The 16790-nt window shown below is 34.7% G+C and overlaps 2 protein-coding genes across 3 annotated transcripts; both read left to right on the top strand.

Moving 5' to 3' along the window:
* Positions 1-628: 628 nt before the first annotated feature.
* On the top strand, positions 629-8336 carry LOC127635344 (protein phosphatase 1 regulatory subunit 42-like). Of its 2 annotated transcripts, XM_052115306.1 has the most exons (10): positions 629-763; positions 1039-1089; positions 3344-3518; positions 3648-3814; positions 3981-4119; positions 4638-4754; positions 6298-6415; positions 6680-6802; positions 7156-7285; positions 8058-8336. In XM_052115306.1, the coding sequence occupies exons 3-10, from the start codon at positions 3387-3389 to the stop codon at positions 8098-8100; spliced, it is 969 nt and encodes a 322-aa protein (XP_051971266.1). In that variant the 5' UTR covers positions 629-763; positions 1039-1089; positions 3344-3386; the 3' UTR covers positions 8101-8336. The 2 variants fall into 2 exon arrangements, with proteins under 2 accessions (XP_051971266.1, XP_051971267.1); XM_052115307.1 differs by lacking the exon at positions 1039-1089 and having other exon boundaries at positions 725-763.
* LOC127635018 (transcription factor 24-like) lies at positions 8171-11919 on the top strand. Its single transcript, XM_052114819.1, has 3 exons — positions 8171-8252; positions 10634-11067; positions 11394-11919. Exons 1-3 carry the CDS (start codon positions 8171-8173, stop codon positions 11493-11495), a joined length of 618 nt encoding a protein of 205 aa, XP_051970779.1. The 3' UTR covers positions 11496-11919.
* Positions 11920-16790: the final 4871 nt, after the last annotated feature.

The following is a 16790-nucleotide window of genomic DNA, read 5'->3' on the forward strand; positions in this document are numbered from 1 at the left end:
GTAATTAGATTACTGTACTAATTACTCTGTCAGAAAAGTAATTACATTACGTATTACTAATTACATTCTAAAACCCAAATCAGCCTCAACCAGATGAACTGTTGATGTATGTTCTTGTATTGGTCTATTAATTCTTTTAAATAAATAATTTAAAATCAAATAATTTATATTTGAACTGGTCAAAGAATTAAGGGGGCAGCGTTAAATTAGAAAACATCTATTTTATCATTTGACCTTAAATTCTGATTTTAAATTCACTATTGTTTTAAATTGAATTGTTCTATAGTCTGTACAGTATTTAATGCAATTACATCAGAAGTAACTGTAATTAAATGACTAAAAATGAATAGTAATCCCTTACTTTACTTTTTTTACAAGGAAAATTTTCCCAATTTACTTATAGTAAGGCAATACTTAATAATGCATAACACCCAACACTGCTGCAATCAAAAACTTTTAATCAATTTAGTGTAGAATTTACCAAGTAAAACATAGCAAAGAAATCCTTCTCTGTCGACACTCCTGTAAACTCCTTTCTACTTCAGATTTGAATGGCCCTCCCAATCAATTTTGGCGCGTGCAAACTGACCTCGCGCTCGTGCGTCCTGTTGCCATAGCAACAGCGACTCTCGTTTCCTAAACAAAGTCGAGACAAGAGGATAGGAAATGAAAAAACGTTTACAGCGAGCAAAACAGCTGGCGTTCATAGGTGATGACAGTTAATATACAACATTAGCTATGACGGACTGCTGGCTGCATTAAGGTATGTAATGCCAGGAGATCCAGAGTAATAACTTTTGCTACTGAATCAGACGCTTCATTGTTATATCTGTACCGAAACAAAAATGCCAGTATGCCTTTTAGTTTGCATTTATATTCTTTACACGCCTAACTTGCTTTTCTTTATTTATTATAAGGGAGTTATGTTAAACATACTGCAATATATTATAATGATTGACGGCTGTCTCTGCAGCTCCCTAGAGTTTTACCACAGAAAGGTATTGATTTTAATAGGCTCCCTATGTCATCTTCCTGCAGCCTGCTGCTTTAAGATCAAGTGTAAAAACCGACCTGCTGTCATGTGTTGATGTATGTATTCCCTTTATTTTTGTCCTAGTGTGCATTGTCAATGGTTGTCAAGACAGTGTAGAGAGAACCTAAGCACAGGGAATAAAATATCATCCAAAGTCTTGCTAAGGAGGTCTTTCAGGTAAACTTAAAGGGATAGTTCACATAAAAGTAAAATTCTCTCATTATTTACTTACATTCGTGATATCCAAGTTGTGTATGACTTTCATTCTTCACCAGAACACATTTGAAGAAAAAAAAATAGAAAAATATATCAGCTTAAAATCAGGTCCTTAAAATGCAAGTGAATGGAGATTTCGCTTTTGAACCTCCAAAAATCACATACAGTCAGCATAAATGTCATCGATACAACTCCAGCGGTTAAATTAATGTCTTCTAAAGTGACATGATCTCTTTTGGTGAGAAAATATTAATATTTAAGTACTTTTAATTCTAAATCATCGCTTCCGGTAAGCTTCATGAGAGAGTGGAGTTAGTCTCTCATGAGGCATATTCGCATTGCCATAATACAGAGGTAATCTCACATTCTGCACTCAGTTGAGACATACCATTGTGAGTAAAGAAATAGATAAATACAGATCTAAGCCTAAATCAACTAAGCTACAGGACAGGGTTCCTCCTTCTCACTTGTAAACAGACCTGCTGTGACGCACTTGCATTAGTTCTCACGTGTTTCAATGCCAATGTGATTACATCACTTATTATTTATCTTTTTCTCACCAAAAGCAATCATGTCGCTTTAGAAGACATTAATTTAACAGCTGCTGTCGTATGGATGATTTTTATGCTGAATGTCTGTGATTTTTGGAGCTTCAAAAGAGAAATCTCCATTCACTTGCATCTTAAGGACCTACTGAGTTAAGATTTTTCTTCTTTTTTTTCTTTTTTCCAAATGTGTTCTGGTGAAGAAAGAAAGTCATACTTAAGATATAATGAGGGTGAGTAAATAATGAGATAATTGTTTTTTTTTTTTGGGGGGGGGGGCTTGACTATCCCTTTAAAGGAATATTGCAGGTTCAATACAAGTTTACCTCAAACCACAGCATTTTTGGCATAATGTTTATTACCACAAACATTTATTTTGACTTCTCCCTCTATTTAAAAAGAACAAAATCTGGGTTACAGTGAGGCACTTAAATAAAATGGAAGTGAATAGAGCCAATCTCTGAACATTACAATACTCACTCTTTCAAAAGTATTTAAGACGTAAACAAAACAATCTCTTACGAACCTTTTCGGTATAAATTTATGTCCAATTTTACAACGTTGTTGCCGTGATGACATAATGCAGAAAACTAAAAAATTAAGTCATTATATATACTTAATTTAATTGTAGAAAGTTTTAACAAGTAATTTAGTGTCTTTCATTCAGATTGTTATTTTCATTGAACCTACATTATTTATTTGGATTACATCAAATTAATATACTAAAGTAGTTTAAACTCAACTTCATTAGGTTCATCAAACTCAAATTACTTAAGTTGATTTAATAAATGTTCTCATGTTGGTCCAACTTAATTTAAAAGCATGCTGGGAAGATGGAAATCCCTTGCCCAGTTTCATCAAAATTAACACCACAAAAAGTGTTCATGCAGTCCCAACTCAAATGGATTAAGTTAACTTCCATTTTAAAAATGTAAATGGATAGAACACAATTAAATCAAGTTGTGACAAAATGTTCTAGAATTGTATTGCTTTAGTTTATTTTAATTAAGTAAATTGAACAAGCAACATAAATGCTTTTTTCTGTGATAGGTGTTTCACAGGGCTCGGAATATTCTGCAAAAATACAGCATGCAGATTTGCAGGGTCAAGCTTAGACATTGTTAACCTCAAGGGGATCGGGCTCTTTTTTTCATGGGAAACTGATCTACCTTGACAATAATCTTAGGTTAGGTCCCATGGCTCTTTCACCTTTGGCCTCATTCTTACTATTCAAAGATAATATGTAGCTTGATAAAGGTTTGAGGGTCAATTGACTGTTTCTGTCTCTCAAGTATGTAACATCGTAGAAATAATGATCTTCTCACAGCAAATAATTGACTCCATCAATTATACATTTAAAACCCATTTAAAGACATTTAAAATCAAAACCCATTCGAAGACATTTAAAATCCATACAGCCACATATTAAGAGGTCAATCCTCTAAAAACTAGTCAATCATATTTTCTTGTATAGTGATTCAGATTTGTGGTTCTCATTAATCACCTTATTTCCTTGACATGCTGGCATCATCGTCTTCTTACCATACAGTTGCCAAAGAGAAATCTGGACATATTTTGCAGACAAAGTCATTATGGTTCGTCTGACAGTGCAACTGATTGCTAAATCAAGCAATAATTTTAAAATCAGCAGAAGTGAATCTCTCCAGCAATACCTTAAGAAACTGACCCATCTCAACTTCTCAAACAAAAATATAGAGGACATTGTAAGTTTTTTTTTACCTTTGAAAATAAATGTAATATTTAAATTCTAATATAAATTCTAATTGACATCAAATTAATATTATATTGTTGTTGTTTATTTATTATTTTGTTTTCCCATCTCAAACATATAGGATGATCTATCAATGTGCAAAAACCTTACTGTCCTTTACCTATATGATAACCAAATATCAGAAATCTGCAATTTGGGATTTGCCTCAAACCTTACACACTTATACATGCAGAATAACAATATCTCTCACATTGAGAACCTCTCATCTCTACACAAGCTCTCCAAACTGTAAGTATCTAAAAATATTCTAGCAACATATTTGGGCTGGATGTATTTACTATTTCACAGTAGCATTCCTGCGTGCATTGATGTTAATATTTTCTATTGAAATGTAGTGGACTTGTAATTAAGGAAAGGGCCTTAGGTGTTAGCTGCTAATATTTCTATTTTTGAGGTTCCTGGGAGGAAATAGCATCATTGTGGTTGAGGGTTTAGAGGAGTTGAAAAGTCTGAAGGAGCTGCATATTGAAGGCCAGAAACTGCCCCGTGGAGAAAAGCTGGTTTTTGACCCCCGTTCTATTTCCAGCCTCTCTGTGAGTAACTCATTGCAGCATTTCATATTCATACACCGCAGTGCACATTAACTGCAAGCCTTGAAGTCTACAGAACCTTGCAGAGGGTGTTTTATGATTTAGATTCAAATAGCACATTGTCCTGAAGCATCTTGTGAGTTTGCTGTCAGATGAGAGGCATAGCTTAGATAGATGAAGCTAAAACACCAATGTACCAAGATTTGTATCAAAGAAGTTCTGTGCAAAATTCGATGAGGTTAAAAGAGGTCTCTGTGTCTGCTACTGGTTTGACAAATCAACAGGGAATGTTTACCGCCTAGGTTATAGATAAACAAACTGCAAAGTTGGGAATTTTGTTTATTTTGATAATTAATGAAATTGCAAGTGTAAGTGCACCCAATTTCCCCCCCCCCCAAAAAAACATCCCTTAATGCACCCCTTTGACTAACTCAGTGAAATCTTCATTGATTCCTCAGAAGTGGGACTGGTTTAAACTTTTAAATGTCTAATGACAACAATATCAAATTTCATCCTTCCAGGAATCTCTGTGCATTCTAAATATCAGCAAAAATAACATTGATGAGATATGGGACATGGCTCCTCTCAAAAAATTGACCCATCTTTTTGCTGCTGATAACCAGCTACAGGACATACAGGTAAAAATATCCTCTCTTCTACATTTCCAAAAATCCAAAGAATAGCCATTTTATAAAAATTATAATTTTATTTAAGTAGCATGCTCCTATAGGAATTATAAATTAATTCCTGTAGAAAAATATGAAGAGTGAAATTATAGAAGGAGAGCAGTGCTAAAACATAATCCTACAAATCCTGCCAGCAGTCTGCAGACTTACACAGGGTCAAAATTATTCAGCAAATCAGCAGGCTGGTCTCCAGGGACAATTTCTGCTGACAATTTAAACAAGCACAAGTTTTCCTCCTTCTTTAGTGAACTGACTTTCCTCTGAAATAAGCTCAATGCCCCTTATAACTTCAGCCTTGTATTACAAAAATATTTTGACTCAAATATAGCTTCCTTTTTGGGAAAAAAAAAGCTGAAATATAACTTATTCTGGAAAAGTGATTTTCTGGCCCTTTCCAGCCTATTGATTTGACAGTGGACAAGGAATGCTTTCCAAACACTAACGTAAGTGTAAGAAGTAACACTACAAGTAGCTTAGCAGTAACTTTGGCCAACAGCACAAAAGACAATCCTATCAGCAACTGCCACCGATAATAGTGATCCATGTGTCAGAGGAAGCTTTCATGTTTAGCAGATATCTCCTTTAATTTATACAACCCCTTTGCCATTATTGATTTAGTGACGACAGCACCCAAAGGATCAATTCCTCCTTTACGCATCTTGGTCCAATTCCAGAGGAAACATTATGGATTTTTAAAAAAGATTATGACAGGCAGTCAGCCGAGTGACAAATGGGTACTGCAGAGGCTGTTAGTGGCGCATGGCCAGACAGTGCAGATAGGGATCGAAGCTCTGGTCAAATACAGGTTCATAACTGGCCATCATTAGTCCAGTATGGGGCTGGAAAGAGCCCAGTCAGGAGTGCATTGAGCACTCCTGCGCATTGGAGGGCAATTTGGCGCTGGGCAGTTCCCAGCCAAGCCCTCAGAGTGACAGACCTGACACGATCATTTATCAAAGCTTGAGAGCGTGTGGCTCGCTGGGGTCCCGCTAGAGCTGATTGCACGCGGACTGAAAAGTGGAAGCACTTTAGTTGAGACAGGAAGGCAATGAACAATCAGAGCGTGTCCAGAGAGTATTCATATTTCCAGCCTGGATTAATGTGTCCTTAGATAAACATACACTGCAGGCAACATGCTTGAGGACTATTGCCCAGGGGAACTTGTTAGTCACGCAGTCCAAGTGACAGTATTTATTAAAGCAAGCTGATGTCTTGTTTACACTTCCATCCTCTGAATTGTTTTTTGTCCTTGTGGCCTATTTGTCTTAAATATGATGCCATTACAATATTTTAGCCTGCACATCTTGGGCTAAATATGTTTTATATTGAGCTGCTAAATCTGCTCAGTGTTACAATATTTTGCAAGCATGCAATTGGGAAATTTGAGATAAATTTTTTATCCCTATAAAAATAATGTAGGTTAGGTTAGGGTTAGGTAATTTAAAGTGTAAAATGAAATTGAATGCCTTTATCGACTATGCCTTTTTGCTTTCAGGAGTTAGAGACTGTGTTCAGCCAGTGGTGTCAACTACATCTACTGGATCTGAGTAGAAATCCTGTGAGTCACAAACCTAAATACAGGGACAGATTAATAACTGTCTGCAAAGTTTTAGGTGAGAAAAATAAGCGTACTTGTGTGCTTTTAATTAAAAAAATAATTTATTGATTATATGAATCGTTGGCCTTCTGAATGATTTGACTAATCACACATTATTGTTAGTCCTATCATTAAATGTTTATGTATTAATATACTAAAATAATTTAATGATGTATTTTTTATTAGTGTTGTCCTTATGATTGATAATTGTTACTAATAACTCTGTTGCGTTTAAACAATGCACAAAAAACTTTTCTTTTTGTATTTTTTTTATGTTTAGAGGACCTTGATGGAAAACAAATAAATGAGTTGTCTAGACAGTTTCTCATCAACTGGAAAGCCTCTAAAGGTGCAAAGAAGAAACTAGGGGATAGGAAAGGACAAATCACAACTCCAGTTACAAGTATGTATGAGCATTGCTGTTTCATTGTTTAATCATATTATTTATTAACAAAAAAATAAAAGTATAATATAAATGACTTACTGCAGCATTTATATTATGAATTACATTTCTGTGTTGAGTACATTACAGTCAAATTGATAAATTGTTCTTGTTAATATTTACAATCATTTACTTTTACAAGGAGCTTTTTCTTGTTATTGTTGCTGCATTTCTCGTATTAGTCAAAGCGCTATTTATGGCATTGCAGCATTTTATATCATCAGCTTGTGGTTACATTTGCCATGCATGTCCCATGTGTCATGATTTCTCCATTCCATGAAAAGATATGTGGCTCACTCCATGTTTTGCTTCAGCTGATTTTCACATGGGCCCCCAACATCCCTTTGCCTGTGACCACACCAGCTCTCTTAACCCGTCAGATTATAGGAGGCCTGGTGTAAAATTTCGGCAAGACCAAATTCGAGCAGTCAGCAGAGGAGGAAGGTATGAACAATTTACATTTGCTTATATAAAAAAAAATACCTAAAACTCACATGTACAGGGAGAGAAAATGTTCTTAATGTAACTGCTCATTTGCTTCCTTCAGACATGCTGTATAAATGCCTGCTATTTGTCAAGTTATATGACTCATAAGTCTGATTTTCCCACCAATGCAAATAAACAGCTTTTTCCTTTAGAACTGGCCTGAGGTTAACCATAGTTCTACGCTACTCTGTGTAAATTAACATCAGCTAGTTCTACTGCAGAAATCATATCCCTTTGATGTCTCATTTCCTAGACATGTTAATTCAAATATACATTAGGTTATCACTTTAGTTTCTTTATCAGCGTGTGGCATTTGAAATGCAGAAATGGTCCATTGACGTATCTATCATAAATATGAGCAGGATATCTCTATATCTAGTGAGAGAAACTGTAATCAGCATCAGTATTACTGTATGAGGAATATGAATGATGAGAATGCTGAATTGCAGAGTGTAAAGCCCTAATCAGATGGTCCAGTAATAGAAGGTTGTGTAGAGATCATTTACAGAAGCGTATTTTAGAGTGTATGCACTTTACATGCATTTTACATATGCATAGTGAATTTACAATATTCTTGGCTTTTTTACATTCCTATTAATGAATCACACAACAATCTTAAATTATTTGAATTATTGTCTAGAAGAAATTAACAAGTGATGAAGTGATGAGCATATTTATGTCTTTTTTTATGTATTTTTATTTGTCAATTCATGACTGCAATTGTTCACAGGTCAAAGCGGCAGAATATTCTGGTGAGGAGTAGCAGACCCTGAAAATCTAAGACAAATAAGTAAAAAAAATTGTTTAGTGTCCTTAAATGGCTCTATTGAATTAGACTAAGGAATGCTTATTTCAGGGATTTTCCTGAACGCTCTCAAGAATGTGAATGAGTTTTTCAACTCTGTCCACTGTCTTATAGTCACTTGTATGAAATATAAATGTTTTAGCAGTTTTACCCTTTTGTAACAAAACACTCTCTTGAAATGTCTGTTACACTGTCTTGTTTGAAGGTGTGCATTGTCAAATTCTATTTGAAGATACTATTTCTGAAATTCTGTTTCAAATATTTTGTCTGTGTACTTGTCAGTAATAAATATAATTTTTAAAATGTTGAAGTTTTTATATATATATATATATATATATATATATATATATATATATATACCAGCAAATTACGACTAAAATTTTAAACCAATAATTCAAAAATTACATTCACAAAAAGGCATAATTACGTTTTGTACATTGTTTAGGATTCAAGGATACGTTATTCAGTGTTATTATGCAAGACTTTTAGATATAGTAAAATATTTAATTCATAAAATATATTATAAAATTTCACAGCCTAAATTTAATTTAATTTTGATAGTTAGATCGTCGAGGGGAAAAAAGGAAATTAAATAACCAAATCTCAAGATTAAATCACAGATTATGGTACATCTAGTCTCTCATAATAAAAACAATTTTAAGCTTTGATTTTAGTTACTTATAATTTTTTTCATCAAACAATCAAACATTTTTCTGTTGTGGATATTTGCAGCACCACAGCATTAATAACTGACCGATTGTGAAACTTGGTATTTTAACAAATAATGCATATATTAATGCATATTATAATGCATTATACAATGCAGTAATTTAGATTCAAACCCATAGAATCATAACAGACAGATTCTGACAGAACTGTTTTTTTTGGGGTTTTTTTTTTTCAAATTATGTCAACTTATTTAATATGCAATAGGCTAATCAACTTCAAGCATTGGTCTAGTCAAAGCAATAAAAAACATGATTGTGTGTGTGTGTGTGTGTGTGTGTGTGTGTGTGTGTGTGTGTGTGTGTGTGTGTGTGTGTGTGTGTGTGTGTGTGTGTTAGCAGGGTATACGCACTGTAAGGTGAGCGTATGAACGTAATACCTGCATATTTGAGTGTAATAACTACACCAGGGTATAACCTCTGAAAGATGTAGAGTAATTAGGCAGAGAAGCTTACTTAACCTCATTTGCTCTGCTTTATAATTATTGGCCAGGGGGCAATACTGTTACTTCATCCTAACAAAAACAATGTTTATTAAGAACAGTCTGAGATGTACATGTTATGAATAATTCCATTCATTAATTCTCCCACATCTCCGTTTGCGGACTTTGGAAAACAGAATGATTAATTTAGGAGTCTCACAAGAATTTCCTCATGCTTGCCAGTTGATTGCAGTGTTTAGGGTTTATTTATTGGCTTTGTCCCAGAAAATGAAGTTGCACAAACATTGTCTGCGGTTCTAAATATACCACCAATATTCTATTTTTTTAGATGTTAACGAAGAGTCTCATATTGTTGACAGGACTGTGCAGTTAGAGCATGAATCTGATAGTTCATAATTATAATGATCTCTTTGGCAGCTTGAACATTATTAAATGTTTAATCACGACGACCACATATTTTTTCACTGAACAAAGCAAAATCGAGAGGACAAGAATAGCCTATTTCTTTCTTGCTTAAACAATATTTCACATAATTTTCTGAAGTTGTGGTTTGAACAGCAATGTGAGTTAAAAACTGTGTGGACGAAAAATGCTGCCTCTGGCGTCGGAAAATGTTCTGTGCCCTCCTACTGATGCGAAGGGAAAACAGCGGCGCTCCAGTTGCCAGAGTTTAAAGGCTTTTGATTAATTACACCGGAGTGAAACACTTGTCAGCTCTTTGTGTTTTCCAATAAATTAGAGACTCCTGAGACTTTACGCACTCATTCAGGTGAGGACTCTGCGTGTGCACGGACATATATCTCTACTTTCTGCTGTGACTGGATATTTGTATATTTTTGCAAAGGGAAAGTGACTGTTTCTTTCACTACCGAGCTTTTGCCGAGCAGCGGAACCAAACTTTATGCATGAGAACAAGTTTTAATGACGTTTGGTTTTTAGGACAGCACACAAACGACAATACAGGTATGCTTTTCTGTTGATTTGAGTAACTTCTAAATAACCAACATTACAATAACTATCAAGTCTACTTAACATGTCTGTGGTAGAGATTGCATAAGATCTATTAATCTTGTCTGGCTACAATTATTTTATGAAAATATGGGCAACTCACAGTAAAAAAAATTGAATATAAAAAAAAGTTTTTATTTGTATTTATTTTTTACTAACAAGCTAACAATAAAAATAACGGGTAGATTATATATCATATGATGCTTAACCAACCTTTTTTTTTTTTTTTTTTTGCATACTATAGGCTATATAAAAGTGTATATGCCTGAGAATGTTTAAATCTGTTTGCACGTGTTAACACGTGTGTTACTATATAATTATCTAGATAAAGAAGTCGGAAGACAGACAATCCATATGGATGGCAATGGTTCTGTGACAGTTATGGATGACAGTCCCGCATCCAGCCCCAACTCAAGCCCCAGTCCTGACACGCTCTCAGCGGACAGCTCCTTGTCTCGCTCCAGGGTGGTCCCGTCCAGTGGCCTTGGTGGCAGAGGGCGACCGGCAGCAGCCAACGCGGCGCGCGAGAGAAGTCGCGTGCAGACCCTCAGACACGCGTTCCTCGAGCTACAGAGAACATTACCATCGGTGCCACCGGACACCAAACTATCCAAACTTGACGTTTTGATATTGGCAACCACATACATAGCGCATTTAACGAGAACCTTGCAAGAGGAGGGAATGGAAGAGGGGGAAAACACAAAACAAACTGAAGCTTTAAACTCACTCAAAGGAGACGGTTACTTACATCCCGTGAAAGTAAGTCTTAATCCTCTGGTAAATTGCATAGTAAATCACGTTGTCTAATGTGTGCAAACAACATGATATATATATATATATATATATATATATATATATATATATATATATATATATATATATATATATATATATATATATATATATATTGGCTATAAATGTAGCCTATAAAACGACAAAATATTTTAAATGCTTTTCAAAATTGACTTACATAATTTTTGTTCAAGGTTGAAAAATCCCACTTTTATGCACGAATAATTTATGCTATGATACATTTAAGATGGTGAATAATTGTCTCTATTTATCGTTTTTATTTTGTCTTTCAGAAATGGCCAATGCGTTCAAGGTTATATATCGGTGCCTCTGGCCAGTTCCTGGGAAACTCAAATGAAAATCAAGGGGCGTCTTCGTCGTCATCACAAATATAGATCATTTGCACGTGAGACTTTTTGAGATAACAATGAAAAAAAATTAAGATAAAATTATAGCTGGATTTTTTTATTTAATTGCATTTTTAATTTTTTTTTTTTTTTTTTTGGGTGGTGGAGAACTCCATGACAGTATTTTTGTTGCATAAATGGTTTAGTGACAGCCTTAAACTTAAGAAGGTTGTTTTACGCAGCAGCTAAACAACAATTCAGTTTATGTTTTTCATATTGAAATGAGGATCAGTTAGCAGTGAATTGTGCCATATACTTGGATGTCCATATTAATATATCCCTATTATTTCAAACATGTAAATAAGATTAAAAAAATTAGACAAATTGTGTGTTTTTAAAAGGCGGAAAAAGCTGTGGATCTCTTCAGACTTCCGTACCCTGCAGTTCTGTACTTGTTGGTAAAATTGTCCTCCTTGTGTTGGGTTAATGAGCTGTCATGCTTAAGCTGTTGGCTATGCACTTTCTGTTACAACATTTGCACTAAATGCATGTGTGAATAACTAAACATTCGTCATGTGAAGTGGTCTGTCAAAGTCGCAACAATAGCATCACGGTCCCCTTTTCACTCTTCTTCCTTTTTTCTCGTGAATTGTTTGCAAGTGTACATGTGGAATGGTAAATAAAAGGATTCTTAAACTGAAATTACACTGATCTCAAGCTTTTTATTCACATACAGGATGTTTTACTGAACTAAACCCTTCACAATATAACGAAGACCATAATGCCGGGTGTGTTCTCATCGCAAGCAATTTAGGAATTACAAAAACTGGGTCAAAATATTTGACATCGACTAAAAGTTTGATATGATCTATGCTTTTATCTAAAACATTTTTATGTACTACTAATGTAACTATTACAATGGCATCATGCTGTAAAATTGCTCATAGAAACATTTAACTCTTTAAAATGTCACTGAAACAATAAAGTTGACACTATCAATTCTTCTTGTCATTTGAATGTTGCTTTGCCCTTTAAAACCTGTTTGAAGGAATTTATCTGGTCGGCTGGCTGGATGGATATGTATTTGTTTGTAGCCTAAAAAAAAATCCTGAAGTTTTCAAACACACACACACAAAAAAAAAAAAAAAAACTGGCAGCTGTAAATAAACAATATGTCAAATTTAAACAACTTTACAGAACAACCACATTTTACAGTTTAAAACTGTTATAATTTACATGACCACGCCGGCATTGTGAAAGAAAGAAAAAAGAAATCTGTTAAATTTACAGTAAAAATAAATAAATAAAAGTCATTAACTTAATATGAACCTTCTGAGACAAAAAAGTATGTTTTTTACTTTATAAAATATTGTTAATCACCGTAAAAAATGTTCATCAAAAGTAGTTATTCCAGGAGCAATGACCAATACACACGCAGAGACAGTGCTCAGTGTCACGCACACAAACGTTAAACACCATCAGGGTTGCATGTGAAATTAAAATAATGCAGTAAACATTAAATTACATTAAATATAAAACAGAACACCCCAATGTACATTACTGATATTTAAATAAGAAGAAACTAACTATTCCCATAAATTATAATGAAATGATGAATTGTGGGAATGCCCTATTATTGTTTTTTACTGTAATTTTAACAATTCTTTACTGTAAAAAGTACATGTGTCTTGTTAAACATAATGTACATTTTTACCATTAATTATACAGGAAAAGCATACTTTTTACATCTAAAAAATGTCATTTTTACAACATGTTATCGTAAAAACTAATATATTATAGGCCTATGTATTACAGTATATTTAATTTTTTACTGTATATTTTACAGTTAATACTCATTAATCAATTAAAGTTTTTTCCTGTAGCAATTTTACAGTCTTTTACAGACATTCTTTACAGTGTATTTATCCAAATGTCTGTCCATGTTTTCATTAATTGTTCTTTATTATTTTCTTTTAGTTATTTTTGTCTTAATTATTTATCTTTACACTGGGTGAGGAGGTGTGTTTGCGATAGCAAGCGTGCAAATTTGTGGGGAATAAAAGAAAGAAAAATAAATACATAATCTTAGGCTTGACTACTAAAAAGAGATTAATTGATGTACGATGATCATTCGAAATCAACACAGGTCTACTAGGCTATTGTTTAAAGCAGTCCTATGACGATCCCGTGGGAATAAAACACTTCACTCCAACGGTGCTCAACAAGTAAACGACAAATAAACTTAACACCCGGTGAGCGCGCCCTTAAAATAATTAGAACAGCGTTTTCTTTCCAGGAGTGCTGCACATTGCACCTGTGTAACTGATGTAAATTATATTTACTTACTGGTACCGAAATCATTTAGATGTATTTCTTAACATGCGTTTAAACAGTACAGCAGTGATATGTGGCTTTGATCTGCAAAAGGTTAGAAGCTCGTTGGAGATTTATGCATCTTGGTTTGTTCATGTGGTTGGTCAAAAAGCTTGTTCCATACATAACAATCGATCGCTTAATTGAACAAAATGACTTGAATTTGTTGAAGTCTGAGTGTTTCACATTTCTGTAGCAGGATCAGTTGTCTTCATGAAGAAAATTTGAAGGAAAGTTTCTTTCATGATGAGTCTGAGGCATTTTTTTTATTCACAGATTAATACATTCGAACTGAATTAGTATTAACTGTCCCCTTTTTGTGTGGCATCATTCCTTTAAGCTACATAACTGGGCATCAAATCCTAACACCAAGTGTTTTTTAAGAGCTAGTCTGTCCTGTTACAAGTCAGATCAGCTGAAATCTGTGCTTTTGCTATCAAGATAATCATTTTCAGAGTTGTGTTAATGCTGATATTCTGTAAAGCTGCTTTGAAACAATGTGTGTTGTGAAAGGCGCTATAAACTTGACTTGACTTGACTTGAGAGTTAATATCAGAATCAGAATGAGCTTTATTGCCAAGTGTTCACACGTACACAAGGAATTTTGTTGGTGACAGGAGAAACAAGTGCTCACAGAACATTATGCAGGGTTTACACTAGCTTTAAACAGTCTATACTGTTTCAGCTGGGTGTATAGACTTATGAAAGAATTTGAAAAGATTTGGAGAAAAGATATAAAGTTCGTTCTTGTTTCTAATTCATTTTGTGTATAGATTTAGTGAAACTCAGCATTTGGACAGATTGGGAGATGTTATCAAATCACTTTGTTGTAGTCCCTGACCTGTTTGAAGTCTTTTGAACACTAATAGTGGATGTCGAAGTTAATATTTTGCGAATATGTGTATCTTCCTGTTCCTGACAAACTGATGTGTATGTATGATCAATTGTGTGTATTGTCAAGGTGAGCCTTTCTACACGAATGATCATGCTGTAATACCAAGAAAATGTTTTAAGCATCCCAGGAGGAATGTTATAAATCATTTTGGCAGGCGCATGTCCCAGATCCAGTGATAAATAGCCCCTATGCCATTTGCTCTGCTGTCAGCAGGACTGTGCTCTGTCCGGCATAGGTCTGCTGTCCCTTGTGTGGCCATACTGTTTTGGGAATGGTCTTTACATGGCCTGGATTGGGTAATCAGGGCTTAGACTCACTTGGAGGTGCTGCGGTCTTGGTAAAGGTCCTGACCTTGAGTTGAACTAGTGTTGCCCAGGCCGTTGTGCCTGTGTGGGAGGATCTACTCATGCTGTGTTACATGCGCCTTTTGACCTCTAGTTCATCAGTCATCTTTTTGAGGTTGAATTGAGTTTTTCACTTATTGGCTCTTCCCTCAGTGCTGCTCTTTTGAGGTAGCACAAAATCAATGGCCTTAACGTATGATGGGCAATTAGTGATAATTTTTGGGGAGATCTGTCCATTCCTTTGTTATTATGATAGCTCTTTTAATTTACTTTATATCCTTTTTTGTTGAACCAGTGTTGAACCAAATGAGAATGATTGCTGCTGCCAATGAGAGGAACATTGTAAAGGTAAGAAGCTAAACTGATTAGGCCTAGATGTGTGTCGCTTTTTTTCTCTCAACTCATGACATATTTATATTGGATTGAGTAATAGAACTGTACCAGCAGTTCTGCCTGAAGCAATGATGATGATCACATTTTTGTCGTTTACCCATCAGACCAGAATGTATTTTTGACACCGTGACTATCTGAAACAAGAGCAGAGTTGCTGATTTTCCAGTACCCCACTTAAAGTAAAAATATTAAACCAATACTAATATACTGAATTGATCCTAGCCTTCTTGCCCCACCGGATCAAAGGATTGCACCTGGAAAAGGATGATGAGTCTTGCAGCTTAATGAAGATTGGTAATTATTTAACACTTACACATTATCTCTTTTGCTGTAAATGCGTTTCATGCAGTTTATCCATCTAATCAGACTGGGCTGTTAATGCTGCACCTGTAGTTACCTTGAAAGTCTTAACACTAGAATATGTAAGCAAATTATGGATTTTTGGTACAAAATGCTTGTACTGTGATATATTTCATATTTGTGTCATGTACCCTACAGATTGGAGTTTTGAAACTGAATAAGATTTCTAGGAGGCTAATTGTCTTGAGGGTTGTTAGGTGCCAACAGTTCTACCTAAAGCAATGATGATGATCACATTTTTGCCATTTACCCATCAGACCAGAATGAGTTGCTGACACTGTAACTATCTGAAGCAAGAGCAGAGTTGCTGACTACCAGTACCTTACTTGGAGTAAAAATATTAAACCAAAGCTAATGTATGGAATTGATCCTAGCCTGCTCGACCCTCCAGATCAAAGGATTGCCACTGGAATAGGATGACATGAGTTGCAGCTTAATTAAGATTTGTAATATTATTTATTTATGTTTTACATGTTACTGTTGCTTTAAATATGAGTTTCATGTTTTTTGCAGTTTATCCATCTGACCAGTCAATGTTGCACTTTAATTTTACATTAAAACACTGGAGCTTTTTCACAGAATAGGTAACATAAATATTATTGTAAGAAAATGCTTGAGGCCATGATAAATTTAATATTTTTGTGACTGGCATTGTGAAACTTTGAAAAAGGTTACTTGGAGGCAAAACTGTTTTGTGGGCTGTTGGGTGCCACCAGTTCTGCCTAAAGCAATGATGATTTTCATGTTTTTGCCATTTACCCCAGATTGGGTTGTTGACACTGTGAAGCAAGAGCAGAGTTGCTGAATGCCCAGCACTCAATTTGACCAAGAACATTTCCCACTGGAAATGACACGAGAACTGCATCTTGATGGAGACTGGTAATTTTATTATTATTATTATTATTATTATTATTATGATTAAACAAGTGTCATTCAACTTTCCCTCGGAACAACTTTTCTCACTCAAACTTCACAGCT

Source organism: Xyrauchen texanus, chromosome 42 (assembly GCF_025860055.1).
Source record: "Xyrauchen texanus isolate HMW12.3.18 chromosome 42, RBS_HiC_50CHRs, whole genome shotgun sequence".
Classification (NCBI taxonomy): domain Eukaryota; kingdom Metazoa; phylum Chordata; class Actinopteri; order Cypriniformes; family Catostomidae; genus Xyrauchen; species Xyrauchen texanus.

Excerpts from the sequence above, each read along its gene's own strand:
- LOC127635344 (XM_052115306.1), top strand. The coding sequence starts at position 3,387 with ATGGTTCGTCTGACAGTGCAACTGATTGCTAAATCAAGCAATAATTTT. Across the intron at positions 6,416-6,679 it reads AACTGTCTGCAAAGTTTTAG|AGGACCTTGATGGAAAACAA; the intron begins GTGAGAAAAATA and ends TTTTATGTTTAG. Across the intron at positions 6,803-7,155 it reads AATCACAACTCCAGTTACAA|CTGATTTTCACATGGGCCCC; the intron begins GTATGTATGAGC and ends GTTTTGCTTCAG.
- LOC127635018 (XM_052114819.1), top strand. The coding sequence starts at position 8,171 with ATGCTTATTTCAGGGATTTTCCTGAACGCTCTCAAGAATGTGAATGAG. Across the intron at positions 8,253-10,633 it reads CCACTGTCTTATAGTCACTT|ATAAAGAAGTCGGAAGACAG; the intron begins GTATGAAATATA and ends ATAATTATCTAG. Across the intron at positions 11,068-11,393 it reads GTTACTTACATCCCGTGAAA|AAATGGCCAATGCGTTCAAG; the intron begins GTAAGTCTTAAT and ends TTTGTCTTTCAG.